This window comes from Phyllostomus discolor, chromosome 10, assembly GCF_004126475.2.
Source record: "Phyllostomus discolor isolate MPI-MPIP mPhyDis1 chromosome 10, mPhyDis1.pri.v3, whole genome shotgun sequence".
Lineage (NCBI taxonomy): Eukaryota > Metazoa > Chordata > Mammalia > Chiroptera > Phyllostomidae > Phyllostomus > Phyllostomus discolor.
This window is the reverse complement of record NC_040912.2, coordinates 63,321,735-63,344,423: the sequence shown is the minus strand read 5'-3', so window position 1 is coordinate 63,344,423 and position 22,689 is coordinate 63,321,735. Positions and strand designations below refer to the sequence as shown.

The 22,689-nt window shown below is 36.0% G+C and overlaps 1 protein-coding gene across 1 annotated transcript in view; it reads left to right on the top strand.

Annotated features, from left to right (window-relative positions):
- Positions 1 to 467: 467 nt before the first annotated feature.
- TFEC (transcription factor EC) overlaps positions 468 to 22,689 on the top strand; it is a 123,337-nt gene continuing 101,115 nt past the window's right edge. Inside the window, exon 1 of the mRNA XM_036010827.1 lies at positions 468 to 594. Coding sequence (XP_035866720.1) covers positions 511 to 594 — 84 coding nt within the window. The 5' untranslated portion in view covers positions 468 to 510. The remainder of the gene's footprint in view (positions 595 to 22,689) is intronic.

Here is a 22,689-nt window from a genome sequence, read left to right as displayed (position 1 = left end):
GATTATATGAAACATGGGAAATTTGATGGCCTTCAATAAAAATTCAAAATCTAATACTACTCTAAATAAAATTAAAGTTCTTAAAAAGTGAAAAGTGGTGAAGGTCAGTTTGTTAAAAAAATGTTAAATTCAAGACTGAACATGCTGCAATAAATGTGGGATCTTAAGTCCTTTTTGATAAAAATCACATAATACTTGTGTGTATCCTGGGAGAAATGTTATTTATGGGGTAATAAATGAAATGAGAGCTTTTACTGTGGCCACAGTACTGTGGTGCAGTAGTTTTGTTGGAGTGCTTTTTCTCAAATTGGTAACATATTTTAGATAAAAGAAAGGAAGTTCCTTTACTTGAAACTGCTGTGTCATTTCTTCTTCCTTAACTGAAATTCCAAACAAGGTTCAGGAAATGCCCTAGTGAGCCACTTCTCTTTTCTCTTTCCTCTAGTAAGTGGATTCCAACTAGCCCAAGTTATTCATGATCAGATCTTTCACTCTGCTTATCTGTTTGGCATGGTGCTTATGTTATGGGAAGAGGGATTATTCTATGGTGCTGTTTGTAGAGGTGATAACACTGATAGAATCCAATCATTGCTGGTAGGTAACTAAATTGACAGGTTAATCTTCTGTACTTTAAACAAGTTCTGAGTTTAATCAATATCTATTTTACTTTGATATGTGTGGCTTGCTTATAATTACGGTTTTATTTTGCATGATCACTAGGTATCCAGATATTAAAGTAGTCAACTGTGATTTGCTGTAATTTGGATAAAATGTATCTAAAACTCAGCATCTTATTTTAATAAAGATAGGGAAATCACTGTTTTAGTTCTCCTTCCAGTGTAACATTCTCAAATATTTACTAAATGAAAACATGATTTAACATTTTATTGCATCTTATGTGTTATTTTGAATAAGTATTAATTTCTGTTTATATTTTAGCAAAATATGTATCATTAGCTTTTATTTTTATTTAATTTTTATTGTTGTTCAAGTAGAGTTGTCTCCATTTTCCTGCCACCACTTTTCCCTGCCCCACCCACCCCCATCTCCCACCCTCAATCCACCCCCCTTTGGCTTTGTCCATGTGTCCTTTATATATGTTCCTTGAGGACCCTTCCCCTGCTTTCCCCTGCCTTCCCCCTCCCCACTCCCCTCAGGTTACTGTCAGTTTGTTTTTTATTTCAATGTCTCTGGTTATATTTTACTTGCTTGTTTGTTTTGTTGATTAGGTTCCATTTATAGGTAAGATCCTATGGTATTTGTCTTTGAAACACAAATGTCATTGGCTTTTAAATGCAGGAAAATATTACTGTTCATAGCAGAAATAACACCAGATAGTACATTAGCATATGCTATTTGTCCAGGGTTAAACATTATTTTGAGTTTCTTAATGAAGTTTTGGATCCAGAAAGTTTGTTTAGGTGATGTTAAGTATCCCAAAGCAAAAATTTTAATAGTAATGGATTTCAATTGCAATAATTAGAGTTGGCGTAGGGACTTGAGTTATGTATCTGAAAACATCACACTCCTATCTGCATATGTATTATATATGTATATTTGTTTATATGAATTGTAATCTTATACTATCAATATTATCTTAAAATGTTTAATCAGAAATAACATTTTGAGACAAAGAAGCCTGAGGTGACCTTTAATTTATTTCAGGGAACTTATTAGTAACTTACTAGTAACTTCATTTAACATCTAAGAGACTAAAATAAACTTCACAGTTCTTCCCTGTTCAGAGACTGTGTCAACAAAGAAAAGTGAAACAGAATGTAAAGTTCATTATCAAGATTATTCATATAATTCTGCTTTACTTCTATTTTAGATGAGTCTGACTACAGCTTTATACACTTTTGTAGCTTTTGAATTAATATTAAATATTTTACTCTTTAGGGTGGAAACTGTCTTAAAGAAGACTAATTTTTGTGATATCCATTTCCAGTATAAAAATAATCTATAAAATGAATGAAACCCATATGATTTTCATTGTATATATTTCTTTGGTTTTAATTATTATTATTATTATTTTAATTTTCAGTTTCATTTCAAAGCAGTAGAATTTTGTTGAACTGAAACTTGGAGATGACATGAAAAATAAAACAAGCTGAGAAAGGTCTTTAAAAGTCTAATTATTTTAATGACTGTGACATACGGGTTTGTTGTAAGTTCTAGATAGCCAAAATAATTATGAGCACTTTAAATATGGTATACATTTCTAGCATAAATAACATTTTTTAGAAATTATGGTAATTAACACAGTGGAAGTAGAAAATAATATTTGAAAACAGTGGTTTGAATGGCTAGAAAGGAGAAATAATGGAAGGAGAAACTGAAAAAAATAAAATATTTTACACAATAATTTAAAATAAGCTAATGAAATATATTCAAAAGGGAATAATGATGGCTATAGATAAAATAATAAATGTGTGCATGTGTAAAATGCAATCATTTAATTCTTATTAATTTACAAGTAAAATGATATAAAATCAGCTAGACATGCCAGATTTTTTCACAGAGATAAACTTAATTAATTCTTATAGTAAAAAAAAAATGAAATTAAGCAATGGAGTAATAGCAAATTCAGAGATAATGTTTACAAAATAGCAGATTGCAAATTTTTTTGTCATGTAGTGTGGTGGACTCCACCCAGCAGAGTTCACCTGTTGGGACTGAAAGAGAAAATAAATGCACAGGAGACAGCAATCCTGTGGAGAAAAAGGGAACGGTATGGCTACTCTCTCAAGAGGGAGTGCCTCGACCCTTGCCTAGATAGGCTTTTATTGTTTTTCTTGGGTCTTACATCAAAGAAAGCGTTGTTATCTATTACACAGAATATTATTGTCTACATTTTAGGTACAATCAAGGAAATGAAAATAACATGCAGAGGGGAACCTTGGGAAAATTCACACAGGCTTCGGAAATTACCCTGAAGATAGACCATATACATTTGTTATTTTAGACTAGGGTGACGGAAGTTTTAGCAAGAGCAAGCCATACAGTCTGTATGAATTTCTAGGCCTGATTCCCATGGGAAACCTCGATTTGAAGGTTTGGCTCCTGCCCACCACTTCACTTCTGTAGGTTTTCCATACAGAGCTGAGTCACATTGCCAGACTGAAACAAGCCAATCTTCTATAATGTGGCAAACAAAAAAAAAATTATAATCCAAAATATAGTTCCTGTACAGTTTTACTGATTATGTTTACTAAGTTCAGAAAGAAGAGTCTGTGAGGCATAGAGCAGAAGATGTATAAGGAAAGCTGTTAAGAATCACATGTCTTCAAAAATATAATCTTCGAGAGAGAGCTTAACAGTTTTTGTAGAAGTGAATAACAAGAAACTATGTGTACAGAAGCATTTATTTTATATAATTATGAATTACCATTCAGTTAATTGGTTTGGGGTATAGGTGCTTGGAGATATTCAACATTTGGCAGAAATTATTTTGCCTATGGGAACTTTGTGGATGATAGATAATTTGTGATTTTATTAAATTGTATTTATTAGAGTTTAAAAAGGCTTGGCCACTTATTGACAAAAATAAAATGACATGAATATGTATTACAGGTAATATATGTTAAACTTCAGGAAAATTGGGGAAATTGATATTATTGAAAGGTGAAATAGTAAGATATATTGTGGAATTCCTCAGGTGAAATCCCTTGTTCTCAATTTATAGTTGCTTCTCAGGATAGAGTGAGAATTGAGCTTAAAGATCTTAAAGACCCATTAGGTTGCTCTTTTTATTTTTACAATGTCTCTTCAGTTTTGAAAGGCTGAGAATTCAAAAACAGAATTTAAAAAGGCAATTAATGGAAATGCAGAAATAGAAACTGAGTTTTAATAAGGATTCCCATGCCTCCTTATATTTATTCCTAAGAGTACCATGGAGAGTATTTCCAAATCATCTCTTGCCTTTCCTGAAATGCTCCTGCTGAGCTTGCATACTAGAACAGAGTGTGATTCACTTTCTAGCTTCTTCCGCTGGGCCAGAGAAATCCTTTCATTCCTGTCTTGGTTTCTTTTCTTTATTTTTTATTGTATGAACATGTTTCCAATACAAAAGTCTATGTGCACATGAGAAGTAAAGTTCTGAAAAGACATTCAGATTCCTTAGTTGTATTTTCAATTACGAAATGTTTGAGCCAGAACTTTCTGTTTAATCATATGCTTTGCTATATCCTTTTCCATTTAGCCAAAAGTCATTCTCTCAAACATCTTTCCTCACTCCCCCCAAATTAAACCAGTAGCTACTACATTGAAAATCTGCAGGGTAATAATCTCAGTTAGTGCCTGTAGGGAATTTTTCAGCAGGTAAGATGTTTACACTCTCTGCTCCTTTTGATCCTGTGCAAATTTAAATGGATTTGAATCTACTAAACAATCTGAGGTCTGCGACAGCTTTGGAAGCAGCATTTTTTTACCATCAGATTTAAATTCTGGTAAACTTTTATGTTTCTTAATCTTAGCCTAAGAAGCATCTAATCTATAACTAAGAGTATACTTTCAGAGGTTTCTCTCCATTTATCAATCACTTTTCCTCTTCTGTAGCTTATTATTGTCCTTCAAATGTGCAAAGATACTTTTCATATAATGGATGATTTTCTCGTTCCATCGGAATTATACCTATCATTAAATGTTCTTCCCATAACAACCTTCTATACTTTCTGCTCTCAAATATTAAAACATCCATCACTTTTATTAAAAAAATTTGCCTTTTGAATGCTTATTGTAGATATGTGGGGTTATAGTATTTGGCAAACTCTGATAATATCCACTCTTAAGTGTAGAAAACCAGACAGGAATTGAGTCTGCACAGTAAGATGATTGCAATATCATCCTCTGGAGAATGTAGAAAATGCGCGATTTTGCCGTGATCAGTTGCTTAGTTAATAACTACATAGTTTACTTAAGTTGATGGTGTATATGTAATGGAGTGTACCAGGTAGTGCACTAGATATGTAAATATGTTACCTGCCCATGAACAACTTGCGTTTCAACAATTAATTACACTGGAAAGTGATATAATAAAAGTATGTATGAATTGTTATGAGCCTCCATTTTTTGCAAAGTGTTCAAAGATGTGATAGTTTGAAGTACATCTTGAAAAATAATTAGCTATTCTCTATGCAGACACAGGGTAGCAGAAAAGCATCAACCAAAAACTAGCATGTGCAGAGAGTTCAGAAAGCATGGCACATTCAGGAGTCTTTTATCTTGGTATCTTCTCAAAGGGAGTAGCTTGGTCTGATTTGCATTTTAGCAAGATACTCTGGCCATTTGGAACACATACTGGAGGGATGAAAGACTAGAGTCCTAAGTTTTAGGTTTGATTATAGAGTGTACCTGCTTTAAGAAAGCAAGGACAAGTATGTATCCCTGGGTAATACTTTGCAAAGTGTATGTACTTTTGGCAAGAACAAAAAACATCTATTTTGCTAAAAATATGGTGTACTATGTCATTTTTTTTAGTGTGCAAATAAGCATTTAGACTGAACGTGGACTAGCTCCCAAAGCAGTGGGCCAAGAAAATATTTGTCAGTGATTCAGTGATTTCTTTGTGGTTGTTTGGTTTAATGCTGATATAACACACTGTGAAATAGGAAGTCAGTTCAGCATTTTTAGCTTGCTACTAACTTGCCATGTGATTTTGAGTAAGTCTCTCTTTCTCTCTGTCTCTCTCTCGTGTGTTTTACTGAATATTTTAAGTTAAATTAATATCCAGTATATAGTGTGGTGAGTGAAGGACTGGACTGAATGTGAAGAAGGGGTCTGATGATGTTCAAGTTTAGGTCCCCTGTGCCTAAACAGTAGTTCTGAATTTATTCCTAGGATACTAAACTTACAGTGGTTGTGGGATCTCTAAAATCGGAAATCCAGTTCAGAGCCTAAATGTAGAACCTCTCTCCTTTTCCTTTAGGATCCCTGATCTCACATTTCAGATAGATTTTCAGAGCATGAAAAATATCCAGGAGCTACTGTTTCATGTATCCTCTCCTGAAAACAGTATCTGAGGATTTTGCCTTCAGTCAGAACTCTCAGAGCAAAATGAAGTATAGAATGAGGCAATTTTTTGCATAATTTGGCCAGTAACCTATGATTTGTTTTTCTTTATAAGTTATCTCTACTTTTCTTTTCTTTCTTTTTTTTAAATTCTTTTTTCTTTTTTTTTTAAAGATTTTATTTATTTATTTTTTTAGAGAGGGAAGGGAAGGAGAAAGAGAGAGAGAGAGAAACATCAATGTGCGGTTGCTGGGGGTTATGGCCTGCAACCCAGGCATGTACCCTGGCTGGGAATCGAACCTGCGACACTTTGGATCGCAGCTCACGCTCAATCCACTGAGCTACGCCAGCCAGGGCCTCTACTTTTCCATAAATTCTAAAAAGTTATTCCAATTAGTTGCATTTCAATTTGTTTCAACATGAAGCACAGGTTGCACTAATTTGTATCTAAGTTCGATTATATTTAGTCCTACTGAACACAGTGAAATGTATGACAAAACTTCATCAGTTGTTTAAGATATATCTGTCTAAAGATAAAACAACACCACCACCACAACAAAATAGCAAGCAAAGATATTTCAGAATATATTAGTTGGAAAGAATTTATAAAAATAAATGCATTAGCTAAAATATTAAGTCCTTTACTGAAGGATAAGTGGGAATCAGTAAATGTTAACTATTCTGCTCGAGTAGCAGTCCATTTTAGAAGAGTTGTAATGAGTATCAATATGAGCTCTATTACATGAAATCTTTTCCCTTCTCTTTCTTCACCAGTTGATAGTAGCTTAACATTGAGCTTTCATTGGGTACTAAAAGACGTTACATATATCATCTCATTTGAGCCTGACAATAACCTTGAGGCAAAAGCTCTTATGTTTGCTCAGAAAAGTGAGGTTTTGAAGGACAGGTAACTTTCCCAAGGCAACCAGTGAGTAAGTATGCAGCAGGGACTCCAATCTTGGTATGTGTGGTATTAGACACAGGTAAATTGTACACTCTTTTTTTGACCACTTTTAAATTTAAACTTTGTCTTTGTTGTTTTATTTAATTCATTTTGAACAAGAGCCTATCTTTATAACACAGAAGGGAAAACAGTAAAAAAAGAAGGTTTGGGGAAAATCAGAAGGCACCGTTATGCTAAAAATGTTCCTATGCTTATATATGGATAATGAGGTCTTTGACTATGTTACATTTGCAAAATAGCAATTGCAGATGTAACAAAGGACCAGAATGGATGGCTCTATTTCATAAAAGAAAGGGGCAAAGTGAAGAGACTCATTAATGTTGAAGGAGGAGATGGATAACCAGTGACAAATATCAAGTAGATTTGCTTCAGTTTGGTCAGAGAAAGGTCATTGATTATTTTTGGTTAAACTGGTTCACGGAGGCCAGGTCTCCAGTAAAAAAGGGAATTAATTGCTTCCATTTTTCCACTAATTGCCTCAACATTTCCCTTTGCTTTGTCTTTGGAGATTGGGCAGAGAGGCAAAAAGTCAAAGTCAGAGTTTGATGGAATCTACATAAAAAAGGAATCTGAGGAGACCAAATTATGGCATTTGGTGTAATAATGATAATGATAGTTAGCATTTTTCCCTGGGAATGTTGTAGATTTTTAGAGACCTTTTCAATCTTTAATCAGGCCATAGGGCATATTTAAGAGAGTTCACTGTTTTATTTCCATCTAGAGGATAAGGCATCACAGACGGATGAACTGACTTAGGGCAAGTCTCCTGAGAATGTTAATCCTGTATGTTGGATTACAACCTTCTATGTTGAGTTTTAGTCAGAAGCCTGGGCTCTTCCCCTAGGCATCATTTGTTCATGCTCCTTTGGAGTTTTTAGGGCTTTTTTTTAATGTTACTGTCTGAGATTACAACCTCTATCAATGACAGAATAATCAACCAAGAAACAGTATGAACTGTTTGATATCACAACAATTGTGTCACTTGTAAGTTATTGATGCTCCAGCTATCTTCAGTTAATGAGACATTGTACTTTTTATATTCTGAATTGACCAGTCTTTGAAGTCTTGTTCAGCTCCACCCATGTCTTTTGAAATATGTGAGTTTTATATTTTAGACATTTTGCTTTATTCTTTTGAACAAAAAATGGCAATATAGAAGGAGGAAAGAACATGTGCTCTAGATATGATAGGTCAGTGTTCAATCATTTGGCTTCTCTGATTTACTTATGATACCTTTAGAGACTTAACAGACAAGTTCTCTTTGGTAAGTCCCAAATCTGCAGTATCGACTACTCTTTGCTAGAAAAACAAGAAATATAAGTTATTATTAATTAAATATTTGTTACATTATAGGCTTATAGAAACATAAATTAGAATGGGACATAGGTCTTAAAGCAGATGGTTAAGTTTTAAAACAAGCTCTGTCAGAACCAGTTATTGATCCCAGATAGCTCACGTAATCCAAAACTCAGTTTCTTTATGTAAACCTGATATACCTCATGGGTTTTATGGTTATTAAATGCAAAAGTGAAAGTAAAACATGTATCTCAATGCTTGCATAGATAGTGTCCTAGAAGCTTTAGCCATATGCCTTAATGTCATTATTATAAATTATACAGTTATTAAATGATAACACTATTAATTGGAGTAAGATCAACAAACATAAGATGCTGGTATAGAAGTTTAGTACTTTCTATAAAAATATTAACACTGTAGTGATATTGGAGGGGAGAAGGAGTAGGTAGGGGTAGAAGAGGTATAGGGTGGATAAATGGTAATGGGAAAAATACAATAAAAATGAACTATTCAAATAAAATGTTCTGGCAGTTATGGTGGACTTGACCTGGACCATCTTCCTGCAGTCACATACCTCTGTACAGCAAGTCCCCCTTACCCTACCTTATTAAAAGTGCTGTGCTCTTATGATGTTATTTACTAATCAGAACAGTCCTAGGAATTGAGTAGTATTATTGCACTCATTGTAAGGGTATTGACATCATGTGTGGGAAATATTTGGCCCAAAGACACACAGGAGTAGCTCAGGTTTTAAGCTAGGTGGACTAATTCCCAAATCTGCAATCCCAATTGCTGCTCTACCAATGCTTTTGAAAAATCAAACTGCAGTGCAAGGTTATCATTTGTGTAAGCCAAGAAATGAAATCACCCTCACCCTCATTTCTAAATCAGTTAAGGAGATTCTTAATGCTTCTCTTTCTACTGACAAAAATTATTATTCATATTAAGAACAAAAACCATTATCAACAGAGATATCTATGTTACCAAACCCTACATTGAGTTCTTTCTAAGGGTTTTAATCTAATCTCAAACAGTACAACTAGCCCATTTTCTTGCCAGGACACAAGTCTCAGTCCTCTCACCAAGAATTGTTGGAAACTGGGCCTATGGCTCCTTCCTGCTCCCATGGTGTTTTCTCTTGTCTGCCTCTCCCCCTTGCTTCCCTTCTGTAACTCTCGGGGAGACCCAGTGAGCCCTTTCTCCCCAGTGTTGAAGCTGAGAATCAATGATGAAGAGAGCTCCAGTTATCACACTAGTTGCTCATAACTGATTTGTATCTCTTAAACAATGTAATTTAATGAAACTCTTTTCAAATATATAAACAGGGCATACCTACTAAAACAGGAAGGGCTAAGGCTGTGTATACATGGAAAGTCTGGTTTGACTGTTTTGATGAACTTGACTGCTCAGTCACTCAAAAAGTAGTCACTAGTTAGGCAAACCATTTTGACAGATTTTTGGCCCATTGTGACTGCTTATTTGACTGGCTTGCCTGTCAGGTGTAAGTGGTCAGATTGACTGGAGACAACTTACCTGGAAAATTTAACTTTGGAGGACGTGGGTATCTGTATACCAGAATCTACTTTAAATAACTTATATTTGAAACTACCTATTTTCCTGGGACCAGTAAGAAGTTCAAAACTGACACATTGCAGCATTTGAATTTTAAGAGTGAGATGTCTTTCCATTTGCTAGGGCTCACAATATATTTATAGGCTACAAAACAATCACATTTTCTCTGTGCACATATAGAGTTCAATAAGACTGAAACTCTATCCTAACTTGGCCAAGTACTAAAAGGCATCATATTCACTTACCCTTCTGAAGGTTTGATAATAGATGTATGACAGCAAATGACTTCTCTGATACCAGATTACTACTTCAGTTATTAATGACTTGTGGTAAGGAAATGTTACCTTGCTACTAACAGTAGCTCTACTAAAAAAAAGAATTTGAGACAAAAAGACCCACTAAAACAAAACACCAAACAAAACCTTTGATGAGGCAAGAGGATCTGGTTGCTACTATTATTTTAGCAGCTTTTTAAAAGAAACCCCTTTCTATACATCCATGCTTATGTTCCTTTATGAAATTTACTTTGAAATGAGCTCCCAGGTTTGGTCAAGATAAAATACCACTATAAAGATAGACATAATGATTTATTCTCACATTTATAGCGAGAATATACCAAGGTTATTGCTTGCTATAAGCACATTGTTAAACGGTTTGGCATACATTGGTTGAGCATCCTACTGCGTTTACATCAATAATTTGAAATACCCTGTTATTGTTTGAATGACATCCATGAACTGCTTTCTAACACTCCTAAAATTTCAACTTTTTCCATGAAAGTGTTTTGTAAATATTCAGGACTTAGATGCTATTTCATTTACTTTTATTAAATAAGTTCAATGGAAAGATTAGATAGAAGTTAGGGCCAGAGTGTCAGTAATGAATAAAATGATGACACTGTTCTCAAAATAGCTTACTTAATAGTCATAGCTTCTCTTGTATCAGAGTCATTTAATGTATCATTCATTTTTAAAAATTTTTTGAATAGTGGAAGGAAAGAAAATTACTTCAGCCTTGCTTTCAAAGTTTTTGCTTTTTAGTCATTTATGATTATTTTTAGCAATAAAGCCCTTTGACCTGAGTAAAAGTAAGAAGTTAAATCTCACAATTTGAAGACTGCTATAAATTGGCCACAGGATATATACTATTTAAAATTTATATGTTCTCCACATTATGGAATCATCAATAAGGTTTCAGTGATTATCTTAATGCTTCATACCTTGTACACATTGAGGATTATTTCCTTAGGCTATAAAAACATATGAATTTAACTGCCTAGCAGCAAGTCTTGCTGGTGTCTGTAGCATTGTTCCTTCTTCAGCACCTGGTATTATCATTTAAAAATATTTGTTAATTTGAGACAGCTTCATTTTAATTATCATCCCAATGAAGAAACAAAACTCAGTAGTGAGACCAGTAAGGATTTGAAATCTTGCTTTGCTTCAGAGCTCTTTTACCTATGCTTCATCTCCATTTTTTTCAGGTGAAGTAAATAGAGAATAAGGCTGGTCACCTCACTGGCTTGTTGTGGCAGTTACAGTGCTTTGAGCTCTGTGCCTGACATAAAGCAATTTTTCTATACTTACCAGCAGTGTGTGCCATTGGTAACACTATGATTATTGGCTTATATTTTATTTTATTTTTTAAAAGATTTTATTTGTTTATTTTTAGAGAAGTGAAGGGAAGGAGAAAGAGGAGAGAAACATCAATGTGGTTTTCTCTTGTGTGCTCACAGGGCACCTGGCCTGCAACCCAAGCATGTGTCCTGACTGGGAATCGAACCATTGACCCTTTGGTTTGCAGGCTGGCACTCAATCCACCAAGCCACACCAGCCAGGGCACATAGATTTTACTTTAAAAAGAGCACCATAGCATAGATAAGCAGGCTTGGATGGATTAATTTTTAACTTTGTGCTACTTTAATAAGTTGATTAATTTCTCTGAACTCATCAATAAAATGTGTCAAATAGGGGGTCATATCATAAGGGATCAAATAAGAGATCACAAAAGGGATCAGTGGATAAGAAAATGCTGTGTAAATTGTAAAATACTGTATAAAATACACTATTCTATAAGTCTTATTCATTTTAATCTCTGGACTCCATGCCAATTGTCTACTTTCCATATAATTTTGTGGCTGCATATTTAAAAAATGGAATTTCAATGACAGAGAAGACACAAAATCTGTGATGCTGATGGTGAAAGTTATTAAAATAGTGGAAATGTTTAAAAATTAAATTGTTTATGCCATCATCACTGTTTTTCTTTAGTGTTCATAACATTTTATTGTGAATATTGGGCTTACTTTTATAGAATATACCTTGAACTTTGCCCAGTGTTATAGTTTTCTATTTATTTCTTAATGTCAATTTCTTGAATTTAGGTCCATATCTTATTTTATTTATTTTATTTTTTAATATTTTTAAATTAAATCACAATTTTTCCCCTTTGCCCTCCTCTACCTGGCTCACCAGCCTGCCCCCACAGTTGATCTCTATACCATTGTATATGCCCATGGGTCATTTATACATGTTCTTTGACCTTTGCTTGTCCCTTCTTTCCACATTATCACTCTCTCTCCTCCCCTCTGGTCACTGTCATTCTGTTCCATGTTTTCATGCTTCTAGTTGTATTTTGCTCATTAGTTTATTTGGTGCATTAAATTCCTCTTATAGGTGAGATCATATGGTATTTGTCTTTCATAGAATGGCTTGTTTCACTTGGGATAATATTCTCTAGTTCCATCCATAATGTTACAAAAGGTAGGAGTTCTTTCTTACTTTCTTCTGCATAGTATTCCATTGTGTAAATGTACCACTTTTTTTTTTTTGATCCACTGATGAATTGAAGGGCACTTAAGCTGTTTCCATTACTTGGCTATAGTCAATAGTGATGCTATGAACATAGAAGTACTTAAGTTCTTTGGAGTAGGTAATTTGGGATTTTTTTTTCTTTCTTTCTTTTTTTTTAGAAAACACATTTAATACATTCTGTCTCTTCTCTTCTGACTTAGCATTGTCAGAGCTTGCTTTTGTGTACTGTTAAATCTAACATTTTTCCCAGTTTTTCTATGCCTTTATTTTATTGATTATGCTATTACAGTTGTCCCATTGCCCCCTTCATTTCCCTCCACCCTGCACACCCTCTCCCACCCACATTCCCCACCTTTAGTTCATGTTTATGTGTCATAAATTCTTTAGCTTCTACATTTCCCATACTATTCTTGCCCTCCCCCTATTTTCTAACTACCATCTATGCTGCTTATTCTCTGTACCTTTTCTCCCTCTCTCCTCCTCCCACTCCCCTGTTGATAACCCTCTATGTTTTCTCCATTTCTCTGGCTGTGTTCCTGTTTTAGTTGTTTGCTTAGTTTCTTTTTGTTTTTGTTTTAGGTATGGTTGTTAATAATTGTGAGTTTACTGTCATTTTACTGTACATGTTTTTTATCTTCTTTTTCTTAGATAAGTCCCTTTAACATTTCATATAATAAGGGCTTGGTGATGGTGAACTCCTTTAACTTGACCTTATCTGAGAAGCACTTTATCTGCCTTTCCATTCTAAATGAAAACTTTGCTGGATACAGCAATCTTGGATGTAGGTCGTTGCCTTTCATGACTTGGAATACTTCTTTCCAGCCCCTTCCTGCCTGCAAGGTCTCTTTTGAGAAATCAGCTGACAGTCTGATGGGAACTCCTTTGTAGGTAACTGTCTCCTTATCTCTTGCTGCTCCTTGGATTCTCTCCTTTATTTTTACCTTGGGTAATGTAATTATGATGTGCCTTGGTGTGTTGCTCCTTGGGTCCAAGTTCTTGGGACTCTCTGAGCTTCCTGGACTTCCTGGAAGTCTATTTCCTTTGCCAGATTGGGGAAGTTCTCCTTTATTATTTGTTCAAATAACTTTTCCACTTGTTGCTGTTCCTCTTCTCCTTCTGGTATCCCTATAATTCAGATGTTGGAACGTTTAAAGATGTCCTGGAGGTTCCTAAGCCTCACCTCATATTTTTGAGTTCTTATTTCTCCATTCTTTTCTGTTTGATTGTTTCTTTCTTCCTTCTGATCCACTCTATTGTTTTGAGTCCCAGTTTCCTTCCCATCACTATTGGTTACCTGTGCATTTTCCTTCATTTCTTTTATCATAGCCTGCATTTGTTCATCTGATTTGCGAACAAATTCAGCCAATTCTGTGAGCATCTTGATCACCAGTGCTTTGAACTGTGCATCTGATAGGTTGGCTATCTCTCGGTCTCTTAAAAGTACTGATTGTGGAGCTTTCACTTCTGTTAGAGCCATCTTCCCCCACCTCTCCCTTTGGTCTGGTTGCACCTGTTATGTATGAGGAGCAGAGCCTTAGGTGTTCACCAGGGCAGGGAACCTCAGTCACAGGCTTGTGACATTGTATGTGGGGGCGGAGTCTGAGAGGGAACAATGGTGCCCGCTCTGCTCTCTGTCGGATGTTAGTCACTTCTGCCGCTTCCCCCGAGCAAACTGGGCTTCTCTGGTGCTGATTCCCATGTGGGTGGCTTGTGTACCTTGTGGGACTTTCCAAGGACCTCTCCTATGAGGCTGGGAGTCTCTCCCTGTGCCTCAACTCCCACAGGTGTTTTCAACCAATGTCCTGAGGCTCTGTTTTCCAGTGCTGGGATCCTGGGTTGTGCGCAGTGCCTTGCTTCACAATTCCTGCCTTGCTGGGTCCGCCAGTTGCCAGCCCTTGGCTGGGGTCTGCCAGCTGCCTGCTTGAGTGCTCAGGGTCCACCTGCTGCAGTCTTGTGTGCTCCAGATGCCTTACGCACCCAGTCCCAACACTCTGCTCTCTGCATCCTGACCTGCACCCGCTGCCCAACTCCACCCCTCCTACTGGTCTGGATGAACGGGTCTATTTTAACTTCTTGGTTGTCCAACTTCCATACAGTTCAATTTTCTGTCAGTTCTCATTGTTATTCTGTTTCTAAATTGTTGTTGTCCCTATCTTGGTTGTGTAAAGAAGCACGGTGTGACTACCTATGCCTCCATCTTTGCCAGAAGTCCCTGATTTGAGATTCTTAGGGTATATTCCCAGCAGTGGAATTGCTGGGTCAAAAGGCAGTTCCATCTTTAATTTTTTGAGAACATTTCATACTGTTTTCCACAGAGGCTGCATCAGTTTGCATTCCCACCAACAGTGCACTACGGTTCCCTTTTCTCCACATCCTTGCCAGCACTTGTTTGTTGATTAATAAATGATGGCCATTCTGACAGGTGTGAAGTGATATCTCATTTTGGTTTTAATTTGCATCTTTCTGATGTCTAGTGATGCTCAGCATTTCTTCCATATGTCTATGGGTCATGTGTATATCCTCCTTGGAGAAGGGTCTACCCATGTCCTTTGCCCACTTTTTAATTGGATTGTTTGTTGCTCTGGAGTTGAGTCATATGAGTTCTTTATGTATATTGGTGATCAAACCCTTGTCCAATGTATTATTGGCAAATATGATCTCCCATATACTCAGTTTCCTTTTCATTTTGATGATGGTTTCTTTGGCCATACAGAAGCTTTTTGATTTTATGTAGCTCCATTTGTTTATTTATTTTTATTTTCCTTGCCTTAGGAGATATATCAGCAAAAATATTGCCATATAAGATATCTGAAATTTTATTGCTTATGTTTCCTCTAGGACTTTTATGGTGTCACAACTTATTTTTAAGTCTTTTATTCCTTTTGAATTTATTCTGGCATATGGTGTAAGTTGGTGGTCTAATTTTATTTTTTGCATATACCTGTCCAGTTCTCCCAACACCATTTATTGAGGAGGCTATTTTTACTCCATTTTATGTCTGTGCCCTCTTTGTGATTCATTAATTGATCTTAGAGACATGGGTTCATTTCTGGGCTCTCTATTCCATTCCATTGATCTATATGTCTGTTCTTATGCCAGTACCAGGCCATTTTGATTACAGTGGGTTTCTAGTATAGTTTGATATGAGGTATTATGATCCTTCCTGCTTTGTTCTTTATTCTCAAGATTGCTGAAGCTATTTGGGGTCTTCCATGATGGTTCCATATAAATTTTTGAAATATTTGTTCTAGTTCTGTGAAATATACCATTGGATTTTAATAATAATTAGATTGAATCTATAAACTGCTTTGGGTATTATGGACAGTTTAAAGATGTTGATTCTTCCAATCCATGAACAGGGCATATTTATTTGTATCTTCCTCAATTTCTTTCTTTAGTGCTCTGTAGTTTTCCAAATATAGGTCATTTACCTACTTGGTTAAATTTATTCCAAGGTACTTTATTTTTCTTGTAGCTATAGTGGATGGGATTTTCCCCTAGTTTCACTTTCTGATAGCTCATTGCTGGAGTACAAAAATGTCATTAATTTGTGAATATGGACAGTGTATCCTGCTATTTTTGCCTGATTTACTTATTAGGTCAAATAGTTTTGTGGTGGAAACTATGAGGTTGTCTATGTACACTATCCTGCCATCTGCAAACAATGACAGTTTTACTTCCTCCTTTCTAATTTGGATGCCTTTAATTTATTTTTCTTGTCTGATCATTGTGGCTAGACCTTGCAGTACTATGCTGAATAAGAGTAGTAATATTGGACACACTTGTCTTGTTCCTGTTCTTAAGGAGAAAGCTTTTCAGTTTTGCTCTTTAGGTATGATGTTGGCAGTAGGTTTCTTGTAAATGGCTTTTATTATGTTGAGGTATGCTCCCTCTATTCCCACTTTGATGAGTTTTTTTTATCATAAATGGGTACTATACATTATCAAATGCTTTTTCAGCATCCATTGATATGATCATGTAGTTTTTGACTTTTATTTTGTTTATGTGGTGTATTACATTTATTGATTTGTGAATATTGTACCATCCTTGCACCCTTGGGATAAATCTCACTTGATCATCATGTGTGAACTTTTTCATGTATTTTGTATGCAGTTTGCTAATAGTTTGTAAAGGATTTTAACATCTATATTCATCAGAAATATTGGTCTGTGTTTTTTTTCTTTGCTGTGTCTTTTCCTGTTTTTGGAATTTGAGTAATACTGGCCTCTTAAAAGGAGCTTGTGAGGCTTCCCTCTTTGAATTTTTTGGAATAGCTTGAGAAGGATATGCATTAGTTGTTTTTTAAATGTTTAGTAAAATTTTCCTGTGGAGCCATCAGGATCAGGGCTTTTGTGTGCCTGGAGGTTTTTGATTACTGCTTCATTTACATAGTTGTTGTCAGTCTATTCAGGCTTTCTGCTTCTTTTTGATTTAGCTTTGGAAGATTGTATGTTTCTAGAAATTTACCTGTTTTGCTCAAGTTGTCCAATTTCTTGGCATATAGGTGTTCGTAGTAATTTTGTACAATCATTATTTCTCTGGTGTTGATTGTAACTTCTTATCTTTTGTTTCTGATTTTATTTAATTGGGTTCTCTCTTTTTTTCTTGATGAATCTGGCTAAAGTTTGTCAATTTTGTTTATCTTTTTCAAAAAACCAGCTCCTGGATTCACTGATTCTTTGAACTGTTTTTTTAGTCTCTCCATCATTTAATTCTGCTCTGATCTGATTATTTCCTTCCTTCTACTTGCTCTGCACTTTCTTTGTTGTTGTTCCTCTAGTTGTTTTAGATGTAGGGTTAACCTGTTTATTTGAGATTTTCTGTCTTCTTTAGGTAGGCCTGTATCTCTTCGAATTTCCTTCTAAGGACTGCATTTACTGTGTCCCATAGGTTTTGGGTATTGTGTGCTCATTTTCATTTATTTCCCAATAAGTTTTGATTTCTTCCTTGATTTCATTATTAACTCACTCATTATTTAATAAAATTTTATTTAGTCTCCATGTATTGAAGTTTTTAAGTTTTTCCCTTGAGGTTGGTTTCTAATTTCAAGCCTTTGTGATCTGAGATACTTGATATAATTTCAAGTTTCTTGAATTTGTTGAGGTGTTCTTTTTGTGTCTTACCATGTGGTTTATCTTTGAAAGTTCCATATGTGCTTGAAAAGAGTGTACATTTTGCTTCTTTGGGGTGAAATGTCCCATATATATCAACTAAGTCTATTTAATCTAGAATGTAATTCAATGCAACAAGACCCTTGTTGATTCTTTGTTTGGAAGACCCATTGTTGACAGTGGGTTGTTAAAATACCCTATGATGACCATTGCTGTCTATTCCTTCTTAAAGTCTGCTAGATTTTCCTTATGTATTTACATGTTTCTATGTTGTGTGCATATAGTTTATAACGGTTATAATCCTCTTGTTGGACTACTGCCTTAAGTGTTATGTAATCACCATCTTTGTCTCTTATTATGGCTGTTTTTAGAAATCTATTTTGTCTGATATAAGTATTGCTACCCCAGCTTTTTTTTTTCCATGTCCATTTGCTTGGAATATTTTTTCCAACCATTCACTTTAATCCTGTGTAGATCTTTTGTTCTGAAGTGGGTCTCTTGTAGACAGAATATTGTGGGTGATGTTTTCTTATCCATTCAGTTACCCTATATCTTTTGATTAGAATATTTAATCCCTTTACATTTAAGGTTATTACTGGTAGGTACTTATTCATTGGCATTTTCATTTGTATCTGTATTTCTCTCTTTCTTTTTTCCTCTTCTTAGTGCAGTCCCTTTAGCATCTCTTGTAATGATGGTTTAGTGGAAATGTACTCTTTTAACTTTTTTTTGTCTGGGAAGTTCCTTATTTTGCTTTCTATTCTAAACGAGAGCTTTTCTGCGTAGTCTTGTTTGCAGGCTGTTGCTTTCATTATTTGGAAGCTATTCCCTTCTGGCTTGCAGTGTTTCTGTTGAGAAATTAGTTGCTAGCCTCATCAGAGCTCCCTTGTATGTTACTATCTGTTTCTCCCTTGCTGCCTTTAAAATTCTCTCTATGTCTTTGAATTTTGCCATTTTAATTATGATGTGTATCGGAGTTGGCTTCTTTGGGTTCATCTTGATTGCGACCCTCTGTGCTTCCTGGGCTTGTGTGACTTTTTACCTCACCAAGTTAAGGAAGTTTTTTTTGTTATTAGTTTTTAAAACAGGTTTTCTATTCCTTGCTTCTTTTCTTCTCCTTCTGGTATCCCTATGATGTAAATATTATGGTGTTTTATGTTTTCATGCATCTCCCCTAAACTATCTTTTTTCTTTATGAGTCTTTTTTGTTTGTTTTGTTTTGTTGCTCTGTCTGGAATTTTTTTCTGCCTTGTCATCCAGCTTGCTGATTTGATACTCTGTTTCATCTAGACTTCTTTTAATTCCTTCTTGTGTATTCTTCATTTCAGATATTATATTCTTCATTTTTTTCCTGGCTCTTATTCATTTTTTCTATGTATTTTTTATGCTGATATAGTTCCCACTATGTTCCTTGTAGCTCCCACAGAGTTTCTTACAGTCCTCACTGAGCTCCTTGAGCATTCTTATAACCATTATTTCAAACTCTATGTCTGGTATATTGCTTGCCTCATTTCATTTAGCACTCTTTCTGGGGTTCCTTCTTCCCTTTCACTTGAGGTATATTTCTTTGTCTCCCCATTTTAGGTGCCTTTTTTATTTGCTTTTGCATATTAGATTGATCTGCTCTGATTCCCTTTCTTCATGGGGTGGGTTTCTATGGTAGGAGACCTGTGGGACTCAGTGGTGCAGTCTCTTTGATCTCTTGAGCTGGATGCTATTGGGATTCCCCTTATGCTGTTTTTTTGGGGGGGACTCTATGGGCATAATTGGGTTTTGGTGGTTGTTGGGTCATACTTTGGTTGGTTCTTCCCTCCAGCTGACTGACTGAGACTCACACCACATACCACCTCTTGTATGCTATTTTACAGATATTGCTAGAAGAAAACAAAACAACCTAGTAAGTAAAACCCATGCCCCCAAAATTAACCCCCAGCCACACCACATTATCAAAACAAGTGAGCAAATATTAGTAAGAGTGGAAAGAGATTAAGATTATTATAAGAAAGGAAAAACAAATATGAGATGACTAATGCAAAGAAAAATGATTTGAAAGGGTAAAGGGAGGAAAAATAATAAGAGTAGAGAATAGAAACAAGGTGAAGAAGTAAAGAAAATAAAATTTATATTGTAAATAAAAAAGGGAAGGAAGAAGGAAAAATGGAGTAAGAAAAGGGAAGAGTATAATATCAGGTTAAAAAATTAAAAAAATGAAAATGGAACAAAATAAAGAAAAACATCATTCACCCTAACAATACTAATGACAGCTAAGCAAAGATTAATAAAAGTGGAAAGGGAATTCCATCTTAAAGAAGGAAAAATAAAAGAAAACAAGATTATGATATTCTAAAGGAAAGAAAAGTGATTTTGAGAGGATACAGTGAGGAAAGAAAACCAGGCTAAGAGAAGGAAAAAATAAAATTTAAAATGAAAAAAAAAAAGAGAAAGAAATGACAGGAAGAAGGCAAAATGGAATAGAAGTGAACAATAAAATTTTAGATTTGAAATACAAATTAGTGAAACTCTAGGGTTATAATTGAAGAAATTCAACAACAACCACCATATCAGCAGCTAACAAGCAAAAATTAATAAAGGTGGAGAGAGAGTAAGAACATGAAAGGGAAAAAGAATGCGAGATGAATAATCACAGGAAAAATTCTTTTGAGAGGCTTGAGGGAGGAAAAATAGCTAGAGTGCAGAATAAAAACAGTATAAAAAGAGAAAATATAAAATAAAAATATAATAAGAGGAAAGAAGATGGCAAAAGGGAGTAAGAGAAGGAAGGAGTAAAATATGAAATTTGAAATAAGCTAAAATAAAAACATAGTGATGTAATAAGTATAAACTCAAAGAAAAAGAAAAATATGTTAAAAAGCTATGCTGGAGAAAAAAAACCCCAGAAATAATGAAGAAGATCACAATGGAATTCATCTCAGCCAAGTCAAGTATTTGCCATTGTCTTCTCTTTCTGGATTCGCTCCTGGTAATGTCAGATGATATCATAGTCTTGTCCTACCAGCCTGTTTGAAACTACAAGCAATCCATAGTCTGTGACTGTCTCCTTTCAGCTGGGCCTTACTGTTTGCTCTGCCAGCTTTCCATTAGCACAGGGCCCAGGACCGGTTCATCTAAAGTCTGAATGTGTTGCCAGTACCACCTTCCCCTGCCCCAGAGAGGGTATCTGGTGCAATCAGGAGGGTGGAATCCCTAGATCTCCCTCAGTATGTGCTATTAAGCCTTCAGGAAAGATGGTGAGAGTGTTTCCCCACCCTGCACCACAACTTGTCTTGGTCTGTCCCTGATCATTTTCAGTAATGTATCATTTGTGATGAATTAGCTGTCCATTTCCTACGAGAGGCCAATCTTTGTAAAGTTGCCCCTGCTTGGCACTGATGGCAGTTCTGTATGAGAGCTGAGGCTGGGCAGGGTCCCTGAACACCCCTTTTGTTTAATCTCTCTGCTCTGCTGGTTTCAGTGGATCAGGGCCTGAGGAAACAGCGTAGCTCAGAGCATCTAATAAAAGTTCAGAAAGGGCCTTTTTAGATCATCTTCTTTCCCCCATGTATATGTACTGAGCATGGGGCTACTAGCCTGGCCTCACTGATCTGCAGAACCTGCAACCCCACAGGTAGAGTTTGGGCACACCTGCCTGTGAGGGCACCCGCCTGTCTACAATGAATCTCAGGCATTTGGCTCCTGGCTGTCTAGTCCCCAGCCTGTCATTTTGTAGGAGACTCAGGCCTGACTCTCTGCTCTGTGCAGCCCTCTTCTCACCAGCCATGTCACACCGGATCCCACAATCCCTCTGCCATGCCACTTTCTGTTCTTCCTGTGCAGCTGGACTCAGTGGGACTGAACTGAGCTTTCACTATGGTTTGTTTATTTGTTGGCAAAGCCATTGCACACATGTGTGAGTACAGGGTCCCTGCCTAGGCTCACCTCAGCTCCCCTTTTAAAGAGTCTCTATGTGGCCTCCACACTGTAGCACTGAGTTCTGGCCAGTTCTCCATGTGCTCCACCTCCCCAAAAAGCACAAAGTCTCCCTCAGTCATGGCTGCCCACAGCCTTCCCAGTGCCTCTGACAGTTTTAGGAGATGGAGTTTCTCTCTGGAACTCTTCTGGTTGGTGCTGCAGCTACGGACTGTTTGTGTAGTCTAAGTCTCCCAGACTTTGTATGTCCTTCCATGTCTCTACTGATTAGAGTTGGTGGTTTCCCTTAGTGGGACCACGACCCTACTCCAGCAGGGGAGGAAGCCAGTAAGCTGTGTTTTCTGTCTGATCTCTCTCCTCCTGCATTTGGCTCACACAGGGCATTTCCCACTCAATGTGCAAAATCTCTTACTGGATGGTGCAAAGCATCTTCTGTACTCCTTGGCTTCAAAAATTCATGTCAGCTGAGATTCCATTGACTATTCACATTACTTGGAAGATCAGCCAAGAATCATTGCTGAGGTTATAAGCAAGTGGGCCCAGCTTCCACCCATTCAGCTGCCATCTTCTGAATCCCTGGTTTTTGATTAAGTCTCATGAAAACATTATAAAGTTAAGAAAATGCCTACCATTTTGTCATTGTAAAATTTTCTACAAATAGTAAGAAGAGTACTAAAAACATGTTTGATGCTGCAATATTTGGAGATAATTTCCCACTGAGAAGAGGAAGCCTGGTGAATAGACAAGTATATGTTGCCAATAAATCTTTTATGGTAAAATTTTTACCACCACCAAGCAAGTGGTCAAGTTAACATGCATGGATATTTATGAGAATCATGAATGGTTTTCTAAGGCAGAGGATTAGTGAGCAATTAAAGAGAAGGATAAAAATGTTATAAAAGTCAATGGAGGTGGGTTGTGTAGCACCTTGTTTCCCAGGGCCAGGAAGTTTCAGAAGATGAGCCAGTGTCCTGGGCTGAGACCACAGCTTTCAGCC